The following is a 27,376-nucleotide window of genomic DNA, read 5'->3' as shown; positions in this document are numbered from 1 at the left end:
CTGCTGTTACATCCCTGGACTCTGGGATTCAGAAAACATGGTTGCCACCATCATCACTACAATCCATACCACCTACTCAACCATTAGTATACGCCAGCCACGTTCTAAGCCCTCTACATACATAACCCATCCAACCCTCATCAGATCTTGACGGGGAACAGTCCGTTGTCATCTTCACTTACAAATGCAGACACCGCGGCACACAGGTGGCACAGGTCTGAATCCCTACCAGACCGGGGAGCGTGGATCAAACCACTTCATTTGTAAAGGCAAAAATAACAATATGTCTCTCGTGGTGTTAGGACTGGATGATCTGAAAAGCTCTGAAAATCGTGAGAAATGTAAAGGAAAGTACTTTGTACGCTCTGAAATACTATATACAAACGGAAGTCACTGATGAGTAGATGATTCTCAGTGGTTTGCTGTGCTGAGACTCCTAATTTCTGTGTTTTACAGTCAGTCCTCTGTATCCACGGGTTCCACCTCCTCGAATTCAACCGATCGTGGATCAAAAATATTCAGGAAAAAGAATCCAGAGAGCTCCAAACGGCAAAATTTGACTTTGCTGGAAAGGCAACTGTTTACACAGTTTTTACATCCTATTTACGACGATTTAAATAGCACTGACATTGTATGAACGACTGTTTACTCATGACTGAGGCCGTATTAGGTATTGGAAGTAACCTAGACACAACTTCAAATATGCTGGAGGGACCGCTGTGCTCTCCTAAATTACATCCAACAGAAACCCTTGAGTGGCTTTACCACAAAATGTCTCATCTGTGAACTTTACCACACGATCCTGGAGATGCATTTCATTAGCTGAAACCAGTCCTCATAACAGCTGTGCTCGTGCCAGGAATAAAGCTGGACCACGGAAGCCTGGAATCTCTCAGAGGGTCCTGCACAGACCACAGCCCCGAGCAAGACACCAGAGGCCCAAGGAGCAGAAATCACCTGGATGTTACCTTTCTCAGAAGGATGAACAAAACCGGAGGTAAGCAATTTAAAGCTCATTACCACCCACACATTCCGATGGGCTGAGAACCCAAGGGCGGCTCCGTGATTCACTCCCGCTCGCCTCCACGGACCCTCCCTCAACGGGGCAAGAATTTACGGGCACTGCAAGCTCAGCTGTTGTCTGGGCGAGAGTCTGTCATTACAACGCTGCTTCCCTTATTGTGCTCGTCAGCTTAAGATGGACTGAAAATCACTTTTCTGGCCAACAGGATCCTGTCACCCAGTGACCTAATCTCGGATGACTAGACTATAGCCATTGGCATTTCCCAGCCAACAGGGGCTGCCCCGTCCCAATTCTGCAGCCAAACGGTCCAGGAAAAAACGGACCGCGTGGCTGTGAGCGCCCACGTGCCCTTGCAGCCGGGGCACCCGTCCTGCTCCCACAATGGATGCCCTGCGGAGCTCACGGGCTGGGACGGGACAGTGTGCTCTGCGCAGCCTCTTCCCGACCTTGGCTCGTCTCCCCTGGTTCCCCACGAAGGACAGGCCCGTGCAGGAGCCACACACACACACGCACACGCGTGCGCACGCACACGCACGCACACACACGCACACACACCGCTCCCACCCTGTCTTTCCTAGAATTTCTCTCTCCTGCTTGGTTGCAAGGATGAAGGGATACCCTCCCTCCAGAGTTAGTGAGACTGAAAACGGGAAAACCACAGTTGGGGGGCAGGGGGAGGGAATCAATGAAACAAAAAGCCTTCTCTTAAGGAAAGCACCAAAACTGAAAAATCTCTAGCGTGACAAAGATAAAGAGAGCAGACATGAATCACCCACAACAGGAATGAACCCAGGGATGTCACGACAGGCACCACCGACAACTTCACGCTCATAAGTTCAGCGACAGAAGAAACGGGCCGATTTCTCCAAAACCATAAACCGCCAAAACTCATCCAAGATGAAACAGCCTGAATGGTTCTACAACCACTAAAGCTGTTGAATTTGTAATTAAAGACCAAAACAGAATTCTCCAGGCCCAGGTGGTTTCATTGGAGAATTCGACCAAACATTTAAGGAAGAATTAACAGAACTTTTACAATCTCTTCCAGAAAACAGAAGAGGAAGGAAAACTTCCCAACTCTTAAGTTTTCCTCGAGTTGGTGTTCCTCGTTTAGATGAGAGAAAAGCAAAATTCAACTGCAGGGCTTTTCTTCATCTCTTCCAGGCACTAAGATATCTTACAAATAAACGTTGCCCTAAAATCTCTGCAACGTTTCAGAGTGAATTTTTCTTGCGGTATATTAAGTTCCCGTACTCTAGACAAGTGGAAATATTTTTCTTTTCTTTTCTTTATGTTTTTGGCCGCGTCAGGTCTCAGCTGCATCACGTGGGATCTTCTGTCGCTGTTGTGGGGCGTGGGCTTCTCTCTAGTTGTGGCGCGTGGGCTCCAGAGTGCAGTGGGCTCTGCAGTTTGTGTCACGTGGGCTCTCTTGATGAGGCGCGCGAGCTCAGTAGCTGTGGCGCCCGGGCTTAGTTGCCCCGTGGCCTGTGGGATCTTAGTTCCCCTACCAGGGATCGAACCCGCATCCCCTGCATTGGAAGGCGGATTCTTTACCACTGCACTGCCAGGGAAGTCCTGGTGGAAATATTTTAAACAGATCTCCAAGGGGCTGTTTTTACTTCAGTGCTTCTACCACTGATTGACATTCCAAAACATTTTACAGCCACCGAGAAACTGAAGCTGAAAACTTCACAGTGGGAATCCCAACACTGCATCTTGAAGATGTAGGAGCATTAACGGGATTCAAACAGTGAGAACACAGAACTGCAGCTAGTGTGAGCAGTCAGCTCAGATGATGAACCCAACAGGGATGTGACCAAACGCCACGGCCAGGGTTCTGTGGGAGGGTCACGTGCATCCTGCACTGGGAAGCTGAAAGCCGGTGCCCCCAGGCCAGCTTCCCTGTTCTGTCTCAGGCTGGGACCGCCAGGCATCCGCAGAAGTCGAGACTAGAGGCTGTGAATCCATTCCAGGCGACGATGATTGAGCCCGAGCCCCCTTCTCGCCGCACGTACCTGGACAGACCCTTGTTCACTCTGCCGAGTTTCAGCAGGACAGGTGTGGGCGGAGCACGCTACTGACCCGTTCAGAAGCTGGGGAAGCATCAGAAAGTGAGGGATGGAGCGCAGACCGGCAGAGCCTGGACCACTCCCAGGTGTGGAGCTGCCCTGACGTCTCCCTGCCAGGGACCAGGCCCCTCACACAAATGCAGGTGGGAGTGCGTGTGGCCAGGCAATTTTTAAAGTCACGTCTAAAATCTTTTAATTCAAGGATGATGTTAAACATATATGCATATAAATTTACACGTATGTAAATAGAGATGTATGTAAATTTATACATATATAAATAATCTCTTGTCTATATGTGAGACAAGCATGCTACCAACAAGTTTAACAGTCATCCAGGGCTTCCCTGGTGGCGCAGTGGTTAGGAATCTGCCCGCCAATGCAGGGGACACGGGTTCGAGCCCTGGTCCGGGAAGATCCCACATGCCGCGGAGCAACTAGGCCCGTGAGCCACAAGTACTGAGCCTGCGCGTCTGGAGCCTGTGCTCCGCGACAAGAGAGGCCGCGACAGTGAGAGGCCTGTGCACCGCGATGAGGAGCGGCCCCCGCTCGCTGCAACTAGAAGAAAGCCCTCACACAGAAACGAAGACCCAACACAGCCATAAATAAATAAATAAATAAATAAAAGTCATCCACTGTTTCTTCCTCAAGCTCTTGAAATAAACTGGGTTCCTTTAGAAGATACAAGTTTACTCAAAATATAATTTAGTTTTCCTCCTGAAAAATTGTAATACTGGGAGTGGGGGGAGCAGAATCTGAGATAGTGGGAAAATGCAGCACGTCACAGAGAAATTACGTGGTAACAACAGGAAAGGGCAGGAAGAGGAGCCCATCACCACATCCGAGTATCAAGTGACCTACCGCACAGGGGAACCTCTGAAACACACAGAGGAACAGCTTGCCCTTGGTCTCCGGAACAGAGCAAGTGTCTGATTCTCCCACCCGCATGGCGTGCCCAGAGGCTCCTGCCTCCTCTGCTCAGCTGCCAGGGCAGAGGGCGGCACACACACCTCCACGAGCCTCCAGGCCTCGCTGATGATGGCATACTGGAGACGATTCAGAGCGAAGCCGTCCACCTCCTTCGTGAGTCTGACCGGGGACTGTCCGATCTTCCGCATCAGGGCGTAGGTTCTGTCCACCGTCGCAGGGGCCGTCTCTGGGTGTGGGACCAGCTCCACCAACGGGACGTAGTAGGGTGGATTTACCTTAGGAGAGAGACAGAGAGAGCAGAGAGAGTCAGGAAGACGGCACTGGCGTTTGGGCGTCATTCTGGCAGAGCTGGCTCACTGTTCCGAAGGGTCAGCAGCAGGGCAGATGGGGCCCCTCGAGATTCAGCATCCAGTGAATCCAGAAACTCGAGAAATAAAGTAACGCACAGAGCAGGGAGAAAACGAAAGGACTTGAGCACAGAACTGCATGAATCATAACCAACACTGAGGTTCACATCGGAGCGTGCAAACTGCCACCCTGTACATTTACCGCTTACCTCCAAACCCCTGACCTCCCTCGGGATTTCTCTGCTCCCAGCCGTCTTGACCTCGTAAGCTTCTACCTACCCTGCCCCCAGCCATCCTCTTTCCACAATAGTCATTGCCGGTCTACTGTGTCAGTGTTAAAAATTATTGGAGGGCTTCCCTGGTGGTGCAGTGGTTGAGAATCTGCCTGCCAATGCAGGGGACATGGGTTCGAGCCCTGGTCTGGGAAGATCCCACATGCCGCGGAGCAATTAGGCCCGTGAGCCCCAAGTACTGAGCCTGCGCGTCCGGAGTCTGTGCTCCGCAACGGGAGAGGCCACAACAATGAGAGGCCCGCGCACCGCGATGAAGAGTGGCCCCCGCTCGCTGCAACTAGAGAAAGCCCTCGCACAGAAACGAAGACCCAACACAGCCAAAAATTAATTAATTTTAAAAAAATTATTGGATTGGCAGTATCTTCCCTAAAGTTGGTATTTCCTTAACTTCTCCGTGTCGAGCCTCAAACATCTGCTTCCACAATCATATCTCACCTAGAAGTCACACAATATCAGAAGCCCTCTTCGGCCCCAACATCGTGATGGGTGCTAAGACAGGAAGAGTCTGTCCACAGTGGAAATGCTTGCCCACCCAGCTCTGGTTTTCTTGGTTTCCTTTGAGAAACCACTCTTGACGATTCTCAAGGAAAATTCTCCTACATCTAAAGAAAAGGCTGTTTGAGGGACTTCCCTGGCGGTCCAGTGGTTCAGGCTGCGCGCTCCCACTGCACGGGGCACGGGTTCGATCCCTGGTCGGGGAACTAAGATCCAACGTGCCGCAGGGCCCGGCCAAAAACCAAAAACAGAAAAAGGAAAAGGCTGTTTGATAAAAGGCTGCCGATCAGCCTCGCCCCTAAGCATATGCACACTCTTCCCCGAATGATGCTTTACTTGAAATTGTTTTCCCTCCATGTTTGGGTGAAAACTGGTAGAATCTCACATCTACCAAATAACTACGAGAAGCATCCACTTTAAAAGGACTTTTTCTACAGAAGAGAGAAGAAATTATTTCTCCTAGGACTGGCTGGAGAGGCAGCTGGTCCACACACTTCAGAGGTTTATTCTGCTCCCAGCCTGTCTTGGTCACCCTGTCGCAGCCTTCCTAGAAAGCAAGCGAGGATAGCACCTATTTCAAATAAATTACAAATCAATGCCTTAGTTGAATCACTTGTCTCCTGCCTATGATCACTGAATTCTTATAAAAATGTTTAATCTCTGGCCTTTTTAAGATCAGAATGATAAGAATTGGAAGCATGTCTCTCCTAGGTGAACTCTTCTTTACTATAAAGCAGGGATGTGGGGTCTTCCCTGGTGGCGCAGTGGTTAAGAATCCGTCTGCCGGTGCAGGGGACACGGGTTCGAGCCCTGGTCTGGGAAGATCCCACACGCCTAGAGCCCACGAGCCACAACGACTGAGCCCACGTGCCACAACTACTGAAGCCTGCGTGCCTAGAGCCCGTGCTCTGCAACAAGAGAAGCCACCACGATGAGAAGCCCTCGCACCACAACGAAGAGTGGCCCCCACTCGCCGCAACTAGAGAAAGCCTGCGCGCAGCAACGAAGACCCAACGCAGCCAAAAATAAATAAATAAAATAAATTTTTTTAAAAAAAGAGAGAGATGGAGTAAAACTCCTGTCAGAGGACTTAGGGTTTTCTGAACAATTTGATTGAGTTGTTTTTTAAACTGACTTAGAAGTAAAAACACTGGTGAGGAATGGAAGCTCTTGACTAAGAGGCTTGCACCTTTTATTGAAGCAACCAAGTAAAAATCACGGTGTCTAAGAGACTTTTTACGGACACGCATATGTCACGGAAGCAAGACATGACATGCTTCATGGGACTTGGTATTTGGATGCTTCAGTTAAGGTCTCTCTGGTGCTGTTTTCACCTGTATGGAGTGGTAACTAGATGCTTGGTTTTCTTCTCTGTGCTCTGGGTCTAAGTCTCCTTATCCTATAACCATTCTTTTACACTTTCCATTAAACTTCAGTGTGAGGACATCTAGACCATTCAGTCACGTAGACCGTGGTCCAGGCTGTCCCTCTGAGCAGCACGGAAGACCCAGCAGGCATCTATGACTCCCCTGTGTCTTCATCTCCTCCTCTAACCTCCTCTTGCTCAGAAAGAGGAATTTCCCTGCTCCCCACTCGAGGACCCCTCACCTCCCTAGGCCCTGGCCACTCATGCTGGGAATTCTGCCCCAAGTTCCGTGCAGGAGCTGCCCGGCACCTAAGCCGGTTCTCATTCTTCAGAGTAACTCTCACGATTCTCCATGACCCAAGTGTTACCAAGCCTTCCACCTTTCTCCTGCTCTTGCCGTCAAGCTGGTCCTCCTGGCGATTCTACGAGGCCCATGCTTGGTCTTGGCCCGGGGTGGGCTTGAGCTAAGTTAGTGGCGTCTCTGTCCTAGCAGGCTGTCCCAGGTCTCCAAGGTCACACTGACCTCCACTTGGTACTCAAATGTCCACCAAATGACCCCTGAATCCCCACTCTGATTCCCCTTTCCTGACATTAACACGTTAATCGCAAAAAGATTGAGTGCCCACGTGCCAACTTGGAGCTCATGGTCCAACACGCCTCGCAGCGCACGCCTGGTGAGTGCATTGGCGCAGTCAGTGCCAACGTCTGGTGGAAGGGACCACAAAAAGGAGGGTTTAAGTCAGAGCTGCTGCACCGGAATCTCGGGGGAGGGGACCCGGACCCTGCACATCAGCACAAGTGACCCTACTCTGAGCTAAGTTCAGGAAACCGCACAGTACAGGTGACCCACCTGCAGAATCCCACGTGGTCTAGACTTTTTGTTAACGTAGCACCTTTCCTTGGCACTGGGATGATTTCATTCGCAGTCTGTCCCCTCAGCTAGACGGTGAGTTACTTAAGGGCCAAAGTCTGTAAGTATTGATCATTCTCTCCCACAGTGCGTGAGGGACAAGATAGAGTTCAAGGGATTTTTGGATAAAATTCTCCATAAGACATTGATGTTGTACAACTCTCTAAATGTACTAAAAACCACTGAAATGTACAAGTTGAATTGTGTGATATGTGACTTATATCTCAGTAAAGCAGTTACAAAGTACTAGCAGATTCATCCAAACACGTTGCTCCCGGAAAGCCAAGTGAGACTCACTGCATCCCCAGGCTCGACATACTCACAGGATGCGCCACAAGGCACTGCTTCACGTGTACCAAGCCAGAGAACAGCCTGGTGGGCAGGAGGCAGGAGCTGGAGCTGCTCAGGACAACTTGGTCACCAACGATTCCATCCAGCTGAGCAAAAAGCTGCTTCTTCAGCTCTAGGTTTTCTGGAACACATTCCTGAAAAGGACATCTTCCAATTACTACTCAGGATCACCGCACTTAGACCCCAAGCAAAGCGTTTCATGTTTGAGTCATTCCAAAAAGAACCAATTAAAAAACAACCAGCAAAATTTAGGAACGGGAAAGAATGCTGCCGAAAAGTATGACAAATCTTGGTAACTCTGGAGACCAGGTGATGCAGATATGGGAATTGTATTTTCTAGTTGTGTGTCGGACTGAAAATTCTCATAATAAAAAAGTCCTTCAACCGCGTCGGGGGTGGGTTCTACAAACAGAATACACGACAGCACTGCAGGCAAAGCGCTGGGATATCAACAGCAGTCATCACCACTTGTTTGTCCTGATCACCGGATCAACTTATCTTCAAGGAAGAATCTTACCTTCATGAAATGAACAAACATGTTACATCCATAACTCCCAAAAGGCTTCCTGAGAGTCCGCTTCTAATTGGAAATCTTTTGACAAAGACCTTTGTTTCTAAAAATCTAAAATTACTTTAATAGGGCGGTAACGGGGGAGGCTAGAGAAGCAAATTCGGATTAAATACCGCAGATAACAACTGCTTGGAAATTCTGACGACGTACAGAAGGGGTTGGAGGTGAGAAGACGTTCTCAGACACCCAAGCACAGGCCCACGGGTGACGCAGGTCCCTGGGAACGCGGTGCTCACGGCGGGTGCCGCCCTGCTGTGGAAGGAGGCGGAACAGAAGAGGATACTCGCTGGACATTCCAGAGCAACCTTCCGGCCTGCCACCCCCTGGGGAAATCCCACCAGGGTCACGCCTCCCCAGGAGGGTCCCTGAGCTCCCAATCCCTGGTGAATTGGGGGAAATGGTTCTCAGTGGGGTCAGATAACAGAATCAACTGGTGCTTGCAAAAGATGCAAACTCTCAGGCCCTCATCCCAGACCTACTGATTCAGACCCCCTGCGCGTGGAAGCGAGGCATCTGTATTTTTAGCCAACCCTCTGATGACTTTTGTTCACTCAAGCTTGAGACCCACTATTCTGAGGTGTGATCCAGAGCGGGGGCCGACAGTGCTCTCAGTGGTTTGCCACCAAATCCATCCTCAAGGGTCTCCCACTCTGAGGTCAGGCTCCCCAGCCGCTTCCCCTCCACATACTGGCCGAGTGTGCCCAGGTTAGTCTATCAGCACTGTGGTAGCAGAAACGGCACAGACACCAGCAGATGACCAGAAGTTTGCAAAAGTCAAAGTGTAACGCACAAGTACTACCAGTAATTTTATCAGAGTCACCCCTCAAAAATAAAATATTTTCACGTTTAATAATATCTAATAGTTCATGTCTAATATAGTGAGATTAGCTGTGTAAATATTATGACATGAATTCCATTTCTATACCATCTACAAGATTTTAAACGTCTTCCTCTAAGGGTAAGAAGTCAATACTGTGTTTGCTGGTACTTTTAAAAAATATAATCAAACCATGTGGAATTTTATTCAGAACAAAAGGTCACATAAGCACCACATCTCAAAGACAGGGGGAAAAAAACGGAGTCATTTAAGAACTGTGAAGCCCATTGTGTTAAATCCCCTTATCAGAGGGGAAAAGCTACAGTAGCTGGCTGGTTGTATTGAGTAATTCCTGGATCAGTTAAGTCTGCAAGTTGGGTTACGTTTAAATGGAGCCTTGTAGTAAAGCCAGGGGCTAAACGTGATGCAGATACAGTGTAAGCTAATAAAAGAGTCCCGTGAATGGCCTTATTGTGAGCCTGTCCTGCAGATTCTCCCTTGAAATTCTATGCCTTTCTTCAGATCATTTGATTATCAAAGAGGCAAGAACACTTGAACCAGAGGAAACCCAAACCTGCTACAATTATGTAAGGGCTTCAGCGGCGCACCTGCTTGAAGTTTGACTGCTGTTGTTGTTAATAGTGACCCAGTTGTGTCCCATGGACTGGGCCAGGGTTACGCCTCTGTCCCTGTCAAGCCTTGAGCTCATCTCCTTGCTGTTCCTCATGGCTTGCCTGAGGAAGGGGGCCTGCAAACTGTTGCTCAGGACCGTCATCACTTGGGTGGATCACAAAGCTGAGAGCGGCTGCAGTAGCTGGGTTCCCACAGATGGCTGGGAGGGAAGGACAGCAAACAGCGAGACATACACACCTCGCTCTCTCCCGACCTCAGTGCGAATCCCGGGGCGGGTTCATGGTGTCTTTCCGAGGCCTGTCTAGGGAAAGCCACCAGATGGGAAGTGTCGGAGTGAAACTTCTCTCACTGCTGAAGGTAATTAGCTGGACTTGGCTTAATTAAACTCTGACAGCATTTTCAAAGCAACTATTTGTTTGTGTTTTGTTTGTTTTGAGGTGGGAGAGAGATGCAGCCCATAATAAGTGATATTTTCACGCAAAACCGCAAGCTCAGGTTCTGACAAACAAAACTCTGGGGACAAGGAAAGCACTAAGGAACTTTCCAAGCGTCACAACTATTAATGGCGCCTCAAAGGGAGCTTACTCGTGACTTGAAAGATACTTAAAAGGGGGGTTCAGACACTTAAAAGGTGGGGTTACGTTCAAACACCCCTTTTCCCTTCCATTCTTGAAAGGAAGAAACTGAATGATGGTATTATAGGTCTAACCTTTTGTTCTCCCCCATTTACTTGAAATTTTAAAGTAAATAATGTATATACTTTAGTGTTTTATTATCAGTGAAAGTCACCAATGACAGCACCCGACCCAGGAGGCCTGTTTCGGAAAAGGGGCACGGCCACGAATCAGTGGACTGGATGATCCCCAGGCAAAGGAGGTGCTGGACGAGAGCTCAATGCTGAAGTTTTGACCCACACGCTGTGCAACCGTGTGCATTTTCCAAAACAAATACTTTCATGGGGAAAATGAAATTTAGTTGATTTTTTAAAGTCAATTCAGGCATTTTAGATAAGCATCTTCTCGCTAGAAAATCTACCTTGCTAATGCAAAATACCTGGAAGCAGTCTCCAATGTTCTTTCCAGCAAGAAAGGAAAACTAAATTAGAAGACTTTGGTACTTAAGGTATTTTACATGCAAAGAAGTTCTATTAGCCAATTTTATCAGGAAAGACATGGGAAGAAAGGAAATTTGAGCTCAAATCCTATTGTAATCACGGCAGAGGGAATTCATTCTCAACGTGAAGATGGGCATGATCTACTGTAAGTTCTGTCTCTTAGCACTAATTAAATCTCTTGCTTCAACCTGTTTAATCATCACCAATTTCTTTTCAGTATTTCTTGCAAGAGCACAATCTCTAAAATCCATCACGTCAATGGACTGCTAATGACGAGTCTTCTCAAGAGGCGCATGTCACAATTACCAAGGAAAAAAAAAGACAAACCTTCTTGCTCTAGCAGAAATTGCATGTGTTAAAGAGGAAGGAAGGAAAAGTACAGGTTGTCAATATCACAGGCAATAAACAGCACTGTGCCCTAACCAGAGGCTCATGTTTTTCCTTAAAAATCAAAATAAAGGGCTTCCCTGGTGGCGCAGTGGTTGAGAGTCCGCCTGCCGATGCAGGGGACACGGGTTCGTGCCCCGGTCTGGGAGGATCCCACGTGCCGCGGAGCGGCTGGGCCCGTGAGCCATGGCCGCTGAGCCTGCGCGTCCGGAGCCTGTGCTCCGCAACGGGAGAGGCCACGGCGGTCAGAGGCCCGTGTACCGCAAAAAATAAATAAATAAATAAAATAAAAATAAAGTTTTTTTTAAAGCATATTATAAATCCTAAACAGAGTTCTACAATAATCTAGAACAAATTATACCCAATCAAGAGAGACCTTTCCAAAGCAAAACCCAGTGTGGGCTGTACTGAGGAATGTGACTTCCTGGGGATTAGGTGTGAGTATGACCAGGATGACTGGTTCGCTTTAAACAGGAGCCCTTCCTCACGTAACCACAGGGAACGGAGGCCAGGCAGAGGGGCACAGGTACCAGCTGCTGTCCTAACGGGATGTCTATTTCCATCCTCATTCCAATGATTTTTTTGGTACCTTTTATGAAATCATTTATTTACAATTAAGTTAAAATGCTTGACATGAAAATATTATAATTTAAAATATTCCCCATAAGCCTGCAATTAGCATATTGTTTCACAGCATTTCTAAATAAAGTGAGTATACGCTCACGGGGTCATACACGAATCACTGGGGCGTTACGATTGCCCGTCCTGTCCTGCTAAACATTCAGAAAGCCACCGAGCCGTGTGCTTCTTGCCAGATGCTCTAACAGAGCCATGACCTCTCACCTCTGGTCCTTAAATGTGAGTCTCCCCATCCCAAACCATGAAGTGTCCGGGAAAGTAGGGGGGGCTCACTGCTTCCATCACCTGCAGTACCAGGCCACCCAAAACCGAGGCACTGGGCTTGGCTCCATCCTGCAGTCCTGATATCTCACCTCCCAGTCAGAAAAGACAATAGGTGAATTCAGAAAGATAGTTAATATAAATGTATATATGCGTTTGTTTATGGGTTTGTGTGTTTGTTTACTGAAAACTGACCTGTGGCCTACAATAGAATTTAGCTAAAAATAGGCCCTCTTCAGATTCCTCCAACTAGCAGCGCAACAACTGTTAAAACAAGAAAATGTACATAATCCTGAAAACAAAGGTGCATAGGCAAAGTCACGCTCAATTTTTTAAAACTTAAAAAGAAGAGTATGTATGCTAATAAAAGTTTCACCCGTAAACTGATGGATGGAGACACCTGCTTCTGGTCATGTGATGGACCAGGAGACCTAAAAGCCCTCCCTCCACAAACTAGATTACTCCACATAAAAGCAGCCATCCTTTTAACCGATAGCTGACCTCTCAGGAATGTAAGAAAAACCAGAGCAGCCAGCACTAGAGTGATCTGTGACCCTCAGGGGAGGGAGAACGTTCAAATGACCTCAGGAAGAGCCAAACCAGAGGCCATAGGATTCAGGGAGCTGCAGTCAAGGCCCCTGTGATACAGCCGAGACCCTCAAAAGGTTGTATTTTCAGTGAACGGGTCAACTAGTTTAAACCAAAAACAGCCCATCTGCTGAGGCAGAAGACAGGGAGCTTGTCTTGATCTGGGCTCCAGCTGGGAAGGTCACAGGGTGGAGGGAGAGGAAAACAAATATGTGAATTCATATTCATGAGCCTGAATCTCACCCAGGTTTGGGGTTCAAAATTATACTACACATGTGGTCTGGACACTCACAAGCTGAGAAAGTTACATAAAAATCTCTCCCAGGCTAGTGATACTACTACCAGGAGACACACGCTCAAGAAAACCCTGGAGGCACACCTGCTGAAGAGGCCTCACCTTTCCTCGGATTCACAAAGAGCGCACTGAAGAAAACACACCACCGAAAACTGTAAACACGTGAGACCACCTGGACAGAGCAAAGGACAGAACCTCGCAGAACTGAAAAATAGGGGAGCCTAGTAAAATAAGTATGTTTAAATTAATTAAAAGTATAAGAAAGGAATCAAACCCGTAAAGACCAGGATGATTTGGAAGAGCACTAAGTATAATATCTAGAAATTGGAGTTAAAAATAAAGTTACTGAGTAAGTTAAGCAACAGGATAAACACAGCTGAAGGGAAAATTAATGAACAAGACAGAGGCCAGGAAAGGACCCAGAATGCCATACAGAAAGGCAAAAGTTGACAGGTCATCAAGGAGAATCAGACAGACCTACCATATGCTGTGACATTTCCATACCCCTCTCTCAATTATTATGGAAAAGCATTCAAAAATTCAGGGAGCACATGGGAGAAATAAACACAAGTAACAAGCTTGATCTACTGGACATGGACAGCCTTGCATCCAACTGCAAAAATACACATCCTTTCCAAACACACAGAGACATTTATCAACAGTGCCAACGTACTAAATTACAACGCAGGCTTCAGTAATCCAAAGGACTCGTATCACATGAGCCATTTTCTCTAATTACAACGTCTTTAAGACAGAAATCACAAACAACAAATTACCCAATAGACTTGGAAAATTGAAAATTAACTTCCAGATAGTTCATGGGTCAAAATGAAATCCTAATGGAAATTAAAATATACTTAGCATTGAGCATCACTAAAAGGTTGCACATCAAAGTCTGTGGGTTCAGCTAAAACAGCTCTGAGAAATAAGTCAAATACCCAGTTTGGGAAATCAGAAATAGAACAGAATAAATCTAAAGAAAACAGAAAGCCTATAATAAAGATAAGAACAGAAATCAATACCCAAATTCGTCCCATAAAGACTGGTAACATGGCAAACCTCTGGAGAAGCATCTCTGCCCAGTCACTGGGTACAGGTCTCCTCCATGCTCAGCCCCAGGCCTCCACTCACCTAGGAAACCCTACGCAGGCCCACAGCTTCAATCACCAACCTGTAAAGCCGACTCACATTTATTTCTCCTTCTCAGACCATCTTCACACGGATGCTTCACAGGCACTTCAAATTCGGCTAATCTGGTCCCCTTCTCTAGTGCCAGCTGATACATTAACTTGCCAGTATAGAAAGAAGAACCTTAAAAATCTATTAATCTAATGATCTACAGAAAAGCAACCGCGTAATTCCAGTCCCCTGACTACAAAATCACTAGGTTTACCTTAGTAAGCCTCATTATCTTGTACAATGTTTCTAAAACATCAGATTTATGGGATAAAAAATATTTATAATCAGCAACGGAGTCTAGCAACACATTTTTACTAAATACCTGCTATCTACTTAAAGACGTAGTAAAGCCGTTTCCTCCAGTAACCATCTGACCACACCTGCGTGTACTGGGGTACAAATAAACATGGTGCAAACTCCAAGACTGGGGAGGAGCAGCTGTGTGTCCCTACATTCAGAAAAGCTGCCTCACATGTAGGAGAAAATAAAAGTGTTAGGGGGACGCTGCCCATCTTTTGAACTGTCACTTTTAAAATGGTTATATTTTTAAAAACATCAGTACTGGAAAACAGGATTCAAAGATGAAAGCTCCATGAGAGCGGGAATTTTAATTTTTTGTTTATTGCTATATCCCCAGCTCCAAGAGCAGTCGGTAAACGTCTGTTGGATCAATCGACGGAGTAATGACAAGTTCTGTAACGTGGTAATCAATTTAATACAACTTCAGTGGATGCGTATTTACTGCCCTCTAGCCTCCCATTACTTTAGAGGAAATGTCTAAAGTGGGCTGAAGAGCAAACACAGGACATTTCCTGCCTTCGTGCAGCCCACGGGGCAGTCCTAGCTGTTCCTGGAGCTGTGGGACACGTGCAGTGGATGGGCCCCGTAAGCATGACCCCTACTACCTGCTGGCGTTCCCCCCATTTATTCAGCTACTAGCCACGCTGCTAATCCCACAGACAGTTCTCCATTGTAAGCATGACCTCTGGCATTTTTTAATAGAAGAAAAGTCTCTCGCCCGCATCTAATGCAATGACTTCCGCCTCACGCCCAGTATAAAGCAGAACACTGTACCACGTCCCGCCGAAGCCTCTCCTCGTGTATGTGGTTGTGTACTGGTCTAGAAATATTTGGGAATCTTGCAAAAGTAATCCACTGATGTGACCTTGGGTAGACGGAAGTCTGAAATTGACTGACAAGTCACGAAACATTAGCTTTAACGTGTGAATTTAAACACAACTCTTCTGAGGAACTGGTCTATGCGAGGAACTTTGCCAAGAAATAGAAGACGACGCGGTCCTTGCTTTTCAAGAAGCACAAGTGCTGGTGGGGAACATAGATGCATGTAGCCATAGGAGAGCAGGCAAGGTGCTGTAACAAAAAAGCAAGCAGAGGGCTTCCCTGGTGGCGCAGTGGTTGAGAGTCCGCCTGCCGATGCAGGGGACGCGGGTTCGTGCCCCAGTCCGGGAAGATCCCACATGCCGCGGAGCGGCTGGGCCCGTGAACCATGGTCGCTGAGCCTGCGTGTCCGGAGCCTGTGCTCCGCAATGGGAGAGGCCACAGCAGTGAGAGGCCCGCGTAACGAAAAAAAAAAAAAAAAAGCAAGGAGAACGACACAAAGGCACCACACCAGCGGGCCATGCCTGTCCACTTGCCTTGAGGACAGACAGACACTCCCAGTGCCATCTGGTCGAAGTCAGAATACTAATGTAGTATCACAAACTGCTCTTAAGTGGAATTACTGAAGAAAAAACACACACATGATAACAGAAGGAACATTATAAATGTTCCCATTTGGCCTCCAAAAGGTCTCATTTACCACCACACCCCAGGGCCAGCACTGCACAGCAGGGGATGTGCAAAAACTGAGCTGTGGAGGCCGTTCCACTTTGGCCACGGTAGGCTGGATTGCTTGGACAAGCCCTCCTGCTGAGAACAACTTTTAAAAAGCTGAAAATGCATTATTTTAAAAATCAGTTTGAAGTTACCGGGAAGCAACCAAAGCATTGAGGAACTGCGGGGCCAAGGCTCAGGTCAAAGGGGAAGCAGGGCTACGAGCCTAACACTTGACTCCACCTTCATCCTCAAGGTACCTGTGTTTTGCAGAAGCACAGACAAAATGCCTGCAGAGAGCTTTTTGCAGCGATGAGGGAAAATCAGCTCCCAAGGCTGTAACTGCCAGGACTTGTAGCTCGGACCCTCAAGGGCTGTACCCTGGGAATAACAGGGACCAAGCCTTCACAAGCCTCAATTCGTCACAATCCACAACTAAAAGAGGGACATGTGCCCCCCGCCTGGCTTTCTTCCAGGGAAGCTCCTCTGCAGGAAAGGCGCCTCAAGCAGAGCCTTAGCTTTTCATAACGATGTCTCACAAACACAACAAAACAGATGGAGGAGCCTGGACTGGAAGCCAAGAGAGAACACAGACTTTAGAAACAGATCCACAGGACAGCCAGAGAGTCCTGCTATCAGACATGGTAACAGCTGTAAGTAATACTTAAGGAACTAAGAGATATTAAATAATTGTACCATATAACTAGAAGCTACACAGAGAATCAAATGGAAATTCAACTGAAAAATACAATTAAAAATTTAAAAGATAGATTTAAAAGCAGGCGAGACTTAGCTAAAGAAATAATAGCTTGGAAGGTACGTCAGGATAAAATACCCAGACTGAAGTACTGAGAGACAAAGGGATGGAAAGTACAGCAAAGAACACAAGGAAAGCATGTAGAAGTGCTGAAAAGTTCTAACATACAGGTAAGTATAGTCCCAGAAGAAGGGAGGCGGGGTACAAAGAAATAGAGACACAGAGAGGCAGGAGCAATATAGAAATACATAACGAATTTCCAAAATTGATTTTAAAAATTATTGTAAAATGATTATGATAAAAAGGACCTCCAAAGAATGCGATGCTATAACCATTAAAGCAAGCAAGACTATTCTGCAGTATTTAATGAAATAGGAAAGTACACGAGACGTGATGCTAGGTGAATAGAGTGTAATATTCTTTCCTATAACTTTATAATAAATATACATAAAATATGCGAAGGAAATACAGAAAATAGTGATAGGGACCCCATCGCCGGGCAGTAGGCATTTTTCAAGTTTTCTAATGTCTACAATTACTATGAACTGCTTGTATACGCAAAGGAGAGCTGATTATTGAAAGCAGGATGTGATTTTGTATTACAGTAAGATTAAAATTATGTTGAAACATGTATTTGGAAAGATGTACATAAAATATTATTAAGATTATAATCTTAGAGTGATGGCATTAAAAGTGATTTTTTTCCTCTATTTTTCAAGTTTTTTATATTAGTTTTAAGGCAGGGCAATGTTTAAGGACGGTGTCAGGAAGTATAAAGAGTCTGAGATTTTTGCTGTTTGCAGGCTAACAAGTTAACCTGCCACAGTTTCACAGATGCTCTCAGAAGACACAAGACTCTTGGGTCAGGGACAAAAGACTGTTACTGACAGGATATCGGGCAGCACGAGCTTCATGTTCACATCGCCCTCAAGTCCCACAGGGGTGATGCAAAGGGACCCAAGTGGATTCTGGGTTCGTGTCACAGCTTAGGGAACATAAATCCTTTACGACTGACTACAAGCAAGTTGACCGACCTATGCCCAGGGGGAGACGGCAAAGTGGCCCTTTACTCTAGAGGGAGACACTCTCCCTGTCTTCCAAGGCTGTGAGTTATTCGAGCATCCGTGAAAAGCTAGTCCAGAATGAAAGGGCATTCGGTGCCTCTGCTCACAGGATGTGCAGAAACACAAGACCCATGGGGAATCACCTCCCCGCAGCCAGGTCCCCGTGGAACCAAGAAAAAGCGTTTTCTGGTCTCTTTTCCCATGTGCACTGAAAAGAAAAAAAGGTAACGAGTCTCACAATAGAGTGTTGGCCCAAGGATGACTTTAAGAATACATTAAAATTCTGTACCAGTCCTATACCTCTTGTCTAAGAAAGGAAAAGTCCCCTCCCCACTGAAGACCTTAAAGGGTTGCAGAGCACCAACCACCCCCAATGGTTTACTCATCTGGCAGAACAGTTGATGAGAACACATACCCCACCAACAGGTGTGCGTCTACTCAGAGCCTCTGGATTGACAAAACTGCAATCCTTCCTGATTTAAAAAACAAAACAGAAACTTCTGAAGCCCTGAGTCAGAGCCTTAAATTAAAAGGGGATGAGTTCTGTTTTAAGAACCCAGGAGTAATTTACATAAACAAAGGAAGCGCATTACAGAAGAAATGATGGAATAATGGAAGGTAACATAACACTGTTATTTTTATTATTCTTAATTGAATAATAATATTAATATTGAAGATTAAGAAAATTAATATTAAATTGAATACTGATAATACTAAAAAAAAGAAAAAACAAAGAACCAGGGAGAAGCTGTCTGCAGCTCTGTTACCCACTGGCCGTCAGCTGATTCGCTGGCCCGGCTAGTTTTCCCTTTCTGCTCACTGAGGATACCACCTCTTCATCAAGCAAGACCCCCGCTTCGTGCAGATGCAAGGACGTGAGGACAGTCAGAGCGCTGAGCGGGGGGCTTGCCCTCATCTTAGCAGCCACCTGTGCCACAAAATACATCTAACCTCGTACATCATGTGTGGCTTCGGCAGTGGAGCACAGCTTTGTGTGTCGCACCGCTACGTTAACTGAAGCAAGGTCTTGGCTAAAGACCTGTAAGGCCAGCTCAGAGGCAGGCTCAGCTGGCCCGGCTAATAACGCCCACACACCTGCCCATTGTTTAATCCAACAACAGTGTCAGGGAAATTCCTTGGTACTCCTGTGATATTAAAATATTAAATATTTTAAAATATTAAAATATTGCTTGCCAAGTACTAAAAAAAAAGTCCTTCTCTTGTGGCAAAAGCATTTTATAATTTAGTGTTTAAATTTTTAGCCATCATTTCTTGTAAGTCTATATATATGCCAAAAAGAGTAACCTGTGGCTGAATTTTTCTGTTCATGTTACAACAGCTTCCGGTGCTGAGAGCAGATTGACGATGTCACTCCCAGCGCAGACAGACACCCCGGCAAGGACACAGTGAGGCCCACTAATTTTCCAATACTTAGGACCAGTCTCAGACATAAAGTTCTCAAAGTCCAAATGTCAACAAGAAAACTCTAAAGGAATAATCGGGAACAACTGTGGTTCAACATCTGACTCATTCAATATGTGATACAAATACATCTTAATTCACTGAAATGACTGGAGACAAAAGCACAAAAAACCTACCATTACTGAAAACCCACTGTAGGTGGGGGAAGGGAACTGAAATAAAAACCCTTATCCCTGGGGGAGGAAAAGGAATGCATGCTAGGTCCCCCCTTATCTCTCCCCTCCACCCCACCTCCCATCCCCAAGCCCCAGGGACACAGCGCCTGCCTGAAACTAAGGCTTATCAGAGCCCCAAGGAAAGACCCTTCCCCAGGCTAGCAAGGATTAAGTAACGAGTAACAGAAGAATACTTCTGGGAAGGGACAGGGCAGGAACATGGAAAGAGATCCTCTCCGAGGGCAGTGCAAAGGGAAGACTGAACAATATTGAGGGAAAAGTCCTCTGGCCAGCAGTCCTCATCTTAAACACAAGGCATTGCTAAAGGAATTTGAAACCTGTATGCACCAAAGGTGACTATAGCAATTTACAAACCTTAAAGCTTGCCCAACTCCTAACTAGATTAGCTCAAGTCCTCACAATAAAAGCCTATTTGTAATGAGGTGGATGGACCTAGAGTCTGTCATACAGAGTGAAGTAAGTCAGAAAGAGAAAAACAAATACTGTATGCTAACACATATATATGGAATTTAAGGGAAAAAAATGTCATGAAGAACCTAGGGGTAAGACAGAAATAAAGACACAGACCTACTAGAGAATGGACTTGAGGATATGGGGAGGGGGAAGGGTGAGCTGTGACAAAGCGAGAGAGAGGCATGGACATATATACACGACCAAACGTAAGGTAGATAGCTAGTGGGAAGCAGCCGCATAGCACAGGGAGATCAGCTCGGTGCTTTGTGATCACCTAGAGGGGTGGGATAGGGAGGGTGAGAGGGAGGGAGACACAAGAGGGAGGAGATACGGTGACATATGTATATGTATAACTGATTCACTTTGTTATAAAGCAGAAACGAACACACAACTGTAAAGCAATTATACTCCAATAAAGATGTAAAAAAAAAACAAAAGCCTCACAGGAGGAAAGGCCAAATCCCAGGCATGGATCTGCCGTCCTACTCAGGATGTCTGACTTTCCAAAACAAAAAATTGTGAGGCTACAAAAAAGTGCACACCCAGGAGACAAAGTGATCATTAGAATCAGACTCAGATATGATTCAGATGGTGGTATAATCGGACATCAAATTTTAAATGATTAATACACTAAAGGCTCTAAAGGGAAATTGTGGACAATATCATACGGGTAATTTTAGCAGAGAAATAGAAACTAGAAGAGAATATCAAAGAGATGCTAAAAATGAAAAACAAAGGAAGGTTGCCTCTGACCGACTTATCGGTAGACTCGACGCAGTTGGGAAAGAATCAGTGACCTTAAAGATCAGCCAAAGGAGATCATCCAAAGTGAAAAACAAAGAGCAAAACGACAGAGAAGTGCATATAAAACATGCAAGACCTGCAGGAAAAATATCAAATGATCTAACATATGTGTAACTGAAATCCCGAAGTTTCTACAGACAGGGAACGGGGCAGAAGAAAACATTCAAAGAAATCATAAGAACATAATGAAAGTCCCAAATCACATAGGCAAGAAGCTCAGACAACACAATGCTGGGTAAGTACCCCTCTTTACCCCCGAATCTACACACATCTAGGTATATTATATTCAAATTGCTGAATATGGAAGACAGAGAAATACTGAAGGCAGTCAGAGAAAAAGTCACTTAATATATACAGAAACAAAATGAAGAGTTGCAACAGGGGCTTCCCTGGTGGCGCAGTGGTTGAGAGTCCGCCTGCCGATGCAGGGGACACGGGTTCGTGCCCCGGTCCGGGAAGATCCCACATATCGCAGAGCGGCTGGGCCCGTGAGCCATTGTACCCAAAAAAAAAAAAAAAAAAAAAGAGTTGCAAGACTTTTTGTGAGAGATCATAGAAGATGGAAAGTCATGGGGTGATATTTTTAAGTGCTGAAAGAAAAAAACCCGCTAACTCAGAATGCTATAGCCAGTAAAAATATTTCAGAAATATTTTCAGAAATGAAGAAACAAAAACTTTTCTGAGAAGAACAACAATTTAGGGAATTCGTTCCCAGCCAACCTGTGAATCTATGAATAGGAACAAATTTTAAAGGAAAGTCTGCAGGCAGAAGGAAAAAAGTAACCAGACAGAAAACTGGATTTATACAAAGAAATGAAGAACACTGGAAATGGGTAAACAAAGGTAAAATCAATGTTTTGTTTTCAGTTGCTCTAAAATATAAGTGAACACCCAAAGCAAAAATGGTAGCAGTGCATTGTAATGGATTACATTAATTTATTTTCAAGTACTGAACCAGCCTTGCATACCTGGGATAAATCCCACTTGGTCATGATATATAATTCTCTTTGTATTTTTTTAGATTTGATTTGCTAACATTCTGTTAAGGATTCTTTGAATTTTATTTTATTTATTTTTTTATATACAGCAGGTTCTTATTAGTTCTGTTAAGGATTTTTACGTCTACGTTAAGGAGAGATAAGTCTTTCCTAGACCTCCTCCTACCTAAAATGTGTTTTTGTAATAGAGACTGGATATAAAACTCTAACACAGAGACTTCCCTGGTGGTCCAGTGGTTAAGACTCCCTGTTCCCAATGCAGGGGGTCCGGGTTCGATCTCTGGTCAGGGAACCAGATGCCACATGCATCCCACAGCTAGGAGTCCATACACTGCAACTAAGAATTCCGCACGCCATAACTAAGACCCGGCACAGCCAAATAAATAAATAAATAAAATTTAAAAAAAAGAAAAGTCTAACACTCCTTAAGTCACTGTCAAAACAACTGTGTTACATTCGTATCCACCAGCCCCAGAAAAACATCTCTGAAGGAAGTAAAACAAAAGTGATCAGGAAGAAAATACTCATGAAGGTTCTCCAAGGGAATGTTAGTGTCAATCAGAATTAACATTTAGCCCAGATTGTAACCAGAGGTCACACGTAATCACAATGTGATAAGAAAATCTGAGCCAAGATTTAAAAATCGGAAATAAAAATTCCAACTTCTCACTTGCTTGGTTAATGTGAAACATCAAAAGGTCCGGGCCACTCTAGGTGTCCTTCCTGGGACTGAGTGCCACCTGTTCCTGTTGGAAGGACGTCAGTTTCCCTGCCCACCTAAGCCGGTCTCTCTAACTCTGTGAGGACAGCTGATGTGGAAGCGAGTTCACATGAAATGCAACATGCATCCAATTCTTGGATCATGGTGGGAAATACATCGCTAGAGCCTGTGGCACTGAACTGAGCCAGAGACGTTACATTCGCTTCTAGCTCAGAAATCCAGTCTGATACGAGAAGATAAATCCTGACCTGGCGCTCACTGCACGTGTAACCTTGGTCGGTTTGGTTCCCTGGTCTGTAAATGGGGATTCACCCCCCCCCACACACACACACACACAAGGACTGCAGGATGGTCCCTCTTTGCCGGGCTTTGCTCCGTGCCAGGCGCTGCTCAGGTGCTGACACGAGAGGCGCTGCTTTAATTCACAGATGCTCACGCAGGTCTCATGACGACGGAGCAGCTGTAGGTTCCGCCATCACCTCACTTTACAGAGGCCGAGGCCGAGGCACTGAGAAGCTGGGTCAGGCAGTCCCCCTCCGAAGCCGGACTCTTCAACTTCCTGGACACTGAGTCAATAATGCTAAAGGTCTTTTCAAAAAGTTACAGAATATTTTGATTCATTCATTTGCAAATGAACTAGAGGAAGAAACTCAAAGCACCAAATAGGTCAAGGGTTAGATCATGCTGTGTCATCTTCTAATTTGCATGTTTTTTCCTTAACGGTTCTCACGTTGCAAGATATCTTACAATCAACAGCATCGTCAATATAGTGTCATACAGCACGTTCACAGATAATTCACTCAAACGTATTCCCCAAGGTTTGGAAACAAACGTGCCAGCAGAAGCACAGTGCGAGGCAGAGACTTGGTCAGATGTGCAAAGGGAAGTAAAACAAGTGCTTACTTCCTTTTAAACAGTAACCAAAAGGGCAGGCCCTGCCCAGGGGAACAGCAGGGACCAAGACAAGTGATCCAGTTCAGGGCCAGGCAGGCTCATGCTCCAGACCAGCCGCCCAGTGGAAAAGCAACATGAGTCATGTAGGCAATTCTCAGTTTTCTGGTAGCCACATTAAGAAAGCAAAAAGAAATCGGTGAACTTAGCTTTACCAACATATTTTACTTAACTGAATATACCCAGATATTGTCATTTCAGCATATAATTGGCACTAAAAGTTATTGAGATATTTTACATTCTTTTCTTTTTTCCTTAGCAAGTCTTTGAAATCCAGTGGGGATTTTACACCTGTGTAATGTTTGACCAGCATTGTTTCAAGTGCTCCAGCCACGCGGGGCCTGCAGTGGCCACACGGGCCGGGCGATTCTGGGCCCAGGGACACCTGCTAACAAAGTAGCAACCAGCATCCATTCTGCCAACGGCTACAACCAAAACTCACCGTGCAAATCTCTCAAAAGCCACTTTAAAAAGTGTGTTCAGGGACTTGGTGGCGCAGTGGTTAAGAATCCGCCTGCCATTGCAGGGGACACAGGTTCGAGCCCTGGGTCCGGGAAGATCCCACATGCCGTGGAGCAACAAAGCCCGTGCGCCACAACTACTGAGCCTGCACTCTAGAGCCCGTGAGCCACAACTACTGAAGCCCGCGCACCTAGAGCCCGTGCTCCGCGACAAGAGAAGCCACAGCAATGAGAAGCCCACGCACCGCCATGAAGAGTAGCCCCTGCTCGCCACAACTAGAGAAAGCCCGCGCACAGCAATGAAGAACCAACGCAGCCAAAAAATTTTTTAAATTTTTAAATATCTTCATGTATTACACATGTTTTAGAAATGTGAGAGCTGATTTGCGCAGAGCTGAGAACTTGCCAAAGCTCGTATAACTAGGAAGAAACAGAAGCGGGACCTGAACCCATGTCTGTCGGTCTCCCAGGGCCGGGTCTTGACCACTACACCCTCAGGTGCCCCCAACGAACCTGCCACAGAATCCGCGTGTTTTATTACCACAAAAGTAATACATGTTCATTGCTGAAAATTTAGAAAATATGACCAAGGAAAAAGACAACCTCACAAAACTCCACCTCCAGGAGGTAATCATTTATTGGCACCTGTGTTTTTTCTGCATTTTCCCTGAAAAGTCAGATCACTGCACAAATTGGTTCATGCTCTGCAACTTTCCAGCCATTGTAGCAGAAGTTTGTTAAGACACATGGTGCTTAGTTTTACTCAAGAAGAAAATGGGGCTTCCCTGGTGGCGCAGTGGTTGAGAGTCCGCCTGCCGATGCAGGGGACACGGGTTCGTGCCCCGGTCCGGGAAGATCCCACATGCCGCGGAGCGGCTGGGCCCGTGAGCCATGGCCGCTGAGCCTGCGCGTCCGGAGCCTGTGCTCCGCGACGGGAGAGGCCACAACAGTGAGAGGCCCGCGTACCGCAAAAACAAAAAAAAAAAGTATGTTCATAAAAAGACAGCATAAACCAAGCAACACAACCTGGAAACTGTGATTAAATATTAAAATAAAGGATTTTGTACCTAAAGTTTTTAAATAATTGCTACAAATCAGTAAAGAAAAGTTACAGTATTTTGTTAAATGGGCAAAGAGTACGACAGTTACTTCACCAGAAAACCAAGGAAAAGGGAAGGGGGAGCAGCTCAAGTATCCAACCTCTCAAGTGATCAGGGAAACGGAACTCAGGACTCTGCACAGGGAGAGACTGGTAAATACTTCTGATGAGAAAATAAGGTGGTGTGTGTCAAAGGCCGTGTGTGTGTGTGTGTGTGTGTGTGTGTGTGCGCGCGCGCGCGCACGTGTGTGTGTCTGATGGTACACCTGCCATACAGGACAGAAGGTCAATGCTTAATCGTACACTCTAGCCACTCACATGAATGTAAGAAAAACGTGCCTCCTTTACGATCGGGCTGGATGGCTGGGCGGCCCCCGGCCCGGAGGAGGGGCTGACGGTACTGGAACGCTCCCCAGTCCCCAGGTGTGGGCAGCGTGGGTCTTGGTCGCTGGGGAAAGGAGGGTCCAGGACAGGGGCGTCGGGCAGGGGAGGGGAGGGAGGGGGACGGGCAGGAGCGCCTGGAAGCTGGAACCTGTCTCTGGACTCACTCTGTGCCTCTTCGTGCCATCAAGACGGTCAGGATGTCAGGATCTGGGGGTGAGACCTGGGCCTGCAGGGATGGGGGGGCGGGAGGGAGCGAACAACACAGGGGTCCCCCCAGCTCAGACAGGGAGCACGTGAGCTAAGCCACGTGGTGGGAAATCCTTCGTCTCCAATCTAGTTTCTGTTTTCCTGAGACACGGATATAAGGGATACTTCACTTTCCTCTCCATTCTAAGGAAAACAGTGCAAAACCATGAAAATGACCTGGGGCCTAGGATTAAGGAAGCACCGGGGGATCTCCCTGGTGGTCCAGTGGGTGAGACTCCGCACTCCCAATGCAGGGGGCCCGGGTTTGATTCCTGGCCAGGGAACTAGATCCCACATGCATGCCGCAACTAAGAGCTCGTGTGCCACAACTAAATATCCCACGTGCTGCAACAAAGATCCCGCATGCCGTGACCAAGACCCGGCACAGCCAAAATTTAAAAAAAAATTTTTTAATAAAAATTAAATTTAAAAAAATTTTTTTAAATAAAAAATAAATTACAAGGAAGCACAGGGTGCAACGGGAACAGTCTCACAGTTGCTGGATGATCAGGTTCTAAAGAGCCACTAGAAAACTACGCTGTACGTGAAAGCATCCTGACCTTCAAACATCAGTGAGCCATTCAAAAAATTTTGTTTTTAAACTGTATGTGGCCAGATTCAGCCGTTGGTACCGCCCGGGGCCTCTGTGCTGACGGCTCTTGTGACCTCACGGGATGGGGGCCACACAGCCACGGGACCAAGCCCAATGCCCAGCACCCGCACCACTGACCTGACAGTAACACGGTCTCTATCCCAGAAGCAGGAACGGAAGGTAGAACAAGACCCTCGGTTTAGGTGGGGGTGGGGAAACACAATATAAAGTTTCACAAAATTCCGTAAGGATCAAAAGAAAGCGAAAAACAGAAACAGGTAATTTGTGAGGGTGGCAGGACTCAAGATAACTCATTTTTAGAACAATGACTCTCACCTATTCTAACATTTCAGGAATAACGTCTCAGGAAAGTACCCAAAACGTATCTGGTTAATTGGACCTAAGTCACAGGGTAATTCAGTTGTACTCTCAATGCCCTTCATAAAACACATCAGTTTCCATCTCTTAATCTCTGAAGAAGGGGATTCCCTATTTAGAGGTGAGGGAGACAGCAGACAGTTAATAAAAATATCGGGGTGCAGGGGCTTCCCTGGTGGCGCACTGGTTAAGAATCTGCCTGCCAATGCAGGGGACACAGGTTTGAGCCCTGGTCCGGGAAGATCCCACATGCTGCGGAGCAACTAAGCCCGTGCGCCACAACTACTGAGCCCACAAGCCACAACCACTGAGCCAGTGTGCCACAACTACTGAAGCCCACGTGCCTAGAGCCCATGCTCCGCAACAAGAGAAGCCACCGCAATGAGAAGCCCGTGCACCGCAACGAAGAGTAGCCCCCGCTCGCTGCAACTAGAGAAAGCCCGCGCACAGCAACGAAGACCCAATGCAGCCAAAAATAAATAAATAAATAAAATAAATTTGTTTCAAAAATATATGTATATCAGGGTACAAACGAAAAAGCGTGGTGGGTATGTGGCCCTGAATTCTACAAAGAGCAGCAGTTGGACCTCAGCCACAGCTGCTGAGAATTGCTCCATTTAAGGGCAGAAAAGAGTCAGGGTTGTAAGGCAGTGACAACGTGTGTTTCATACTTTCCTGCACTTTTTCCATAACCAACTGGCTTTATGCATA

The 27,376-nt window shown here is 46.4% G+C and overlaps 1 protein-coding gene across 3 annotated transcripts in view; it reads right to left on the bottom strand.

The window, feature by feature from the left end:
- The window catches only part of CRYL1 (crystallin lambda 1), a 66,319-nt gene that overhangs the window by 16,484 nt on the left and 22,459 nt on the right, over nucleotides 1–27,376 (bottom strand). For all 3 annotated transcript variants that reach the window (XM_024753128.1, XM_024752973.1, XM_024753053.1), the window contains 2 exons: nucleotides 7,755–7,916; nucleotides 4,101–4,295 (listed from right to left, as the gene is read on the bottom strand). In XM_024753128.1, the coding sequence (XP_024608896.1) occupies nucleotides 4,101–4,295; nucleotides 7,755–7,916 (357 nt within the window). The remainder of the gene's footprint in view (nucleotides 1–4,100; nucleotides 4,296–7,754; nucleotides 7,917–27,376) is intronic.

This window comes from Neophocaena asiaeorientalis, unplaced genomic scaffold (genome assembly GCF_003031525.2).
Source record: "Neophocaena asiaeorientalis asiaeorientalis breed wild unplaced genomic scaffold, Neophocaena_asiaeorientalis_V1.1 scaffold443, whole genome shotgun sequence".
Taxonomy (NCBI): domain Eukaryota; kingdom Metazoa; phylum Chordata; class Mammalia; order Artiodactyla; family Phocoenidae; genus Neophocaena; species Neophocaena asiaeorientalis.
This window is presented reverse-complemented; position numbering and strand designations above follow the sequence as displayed.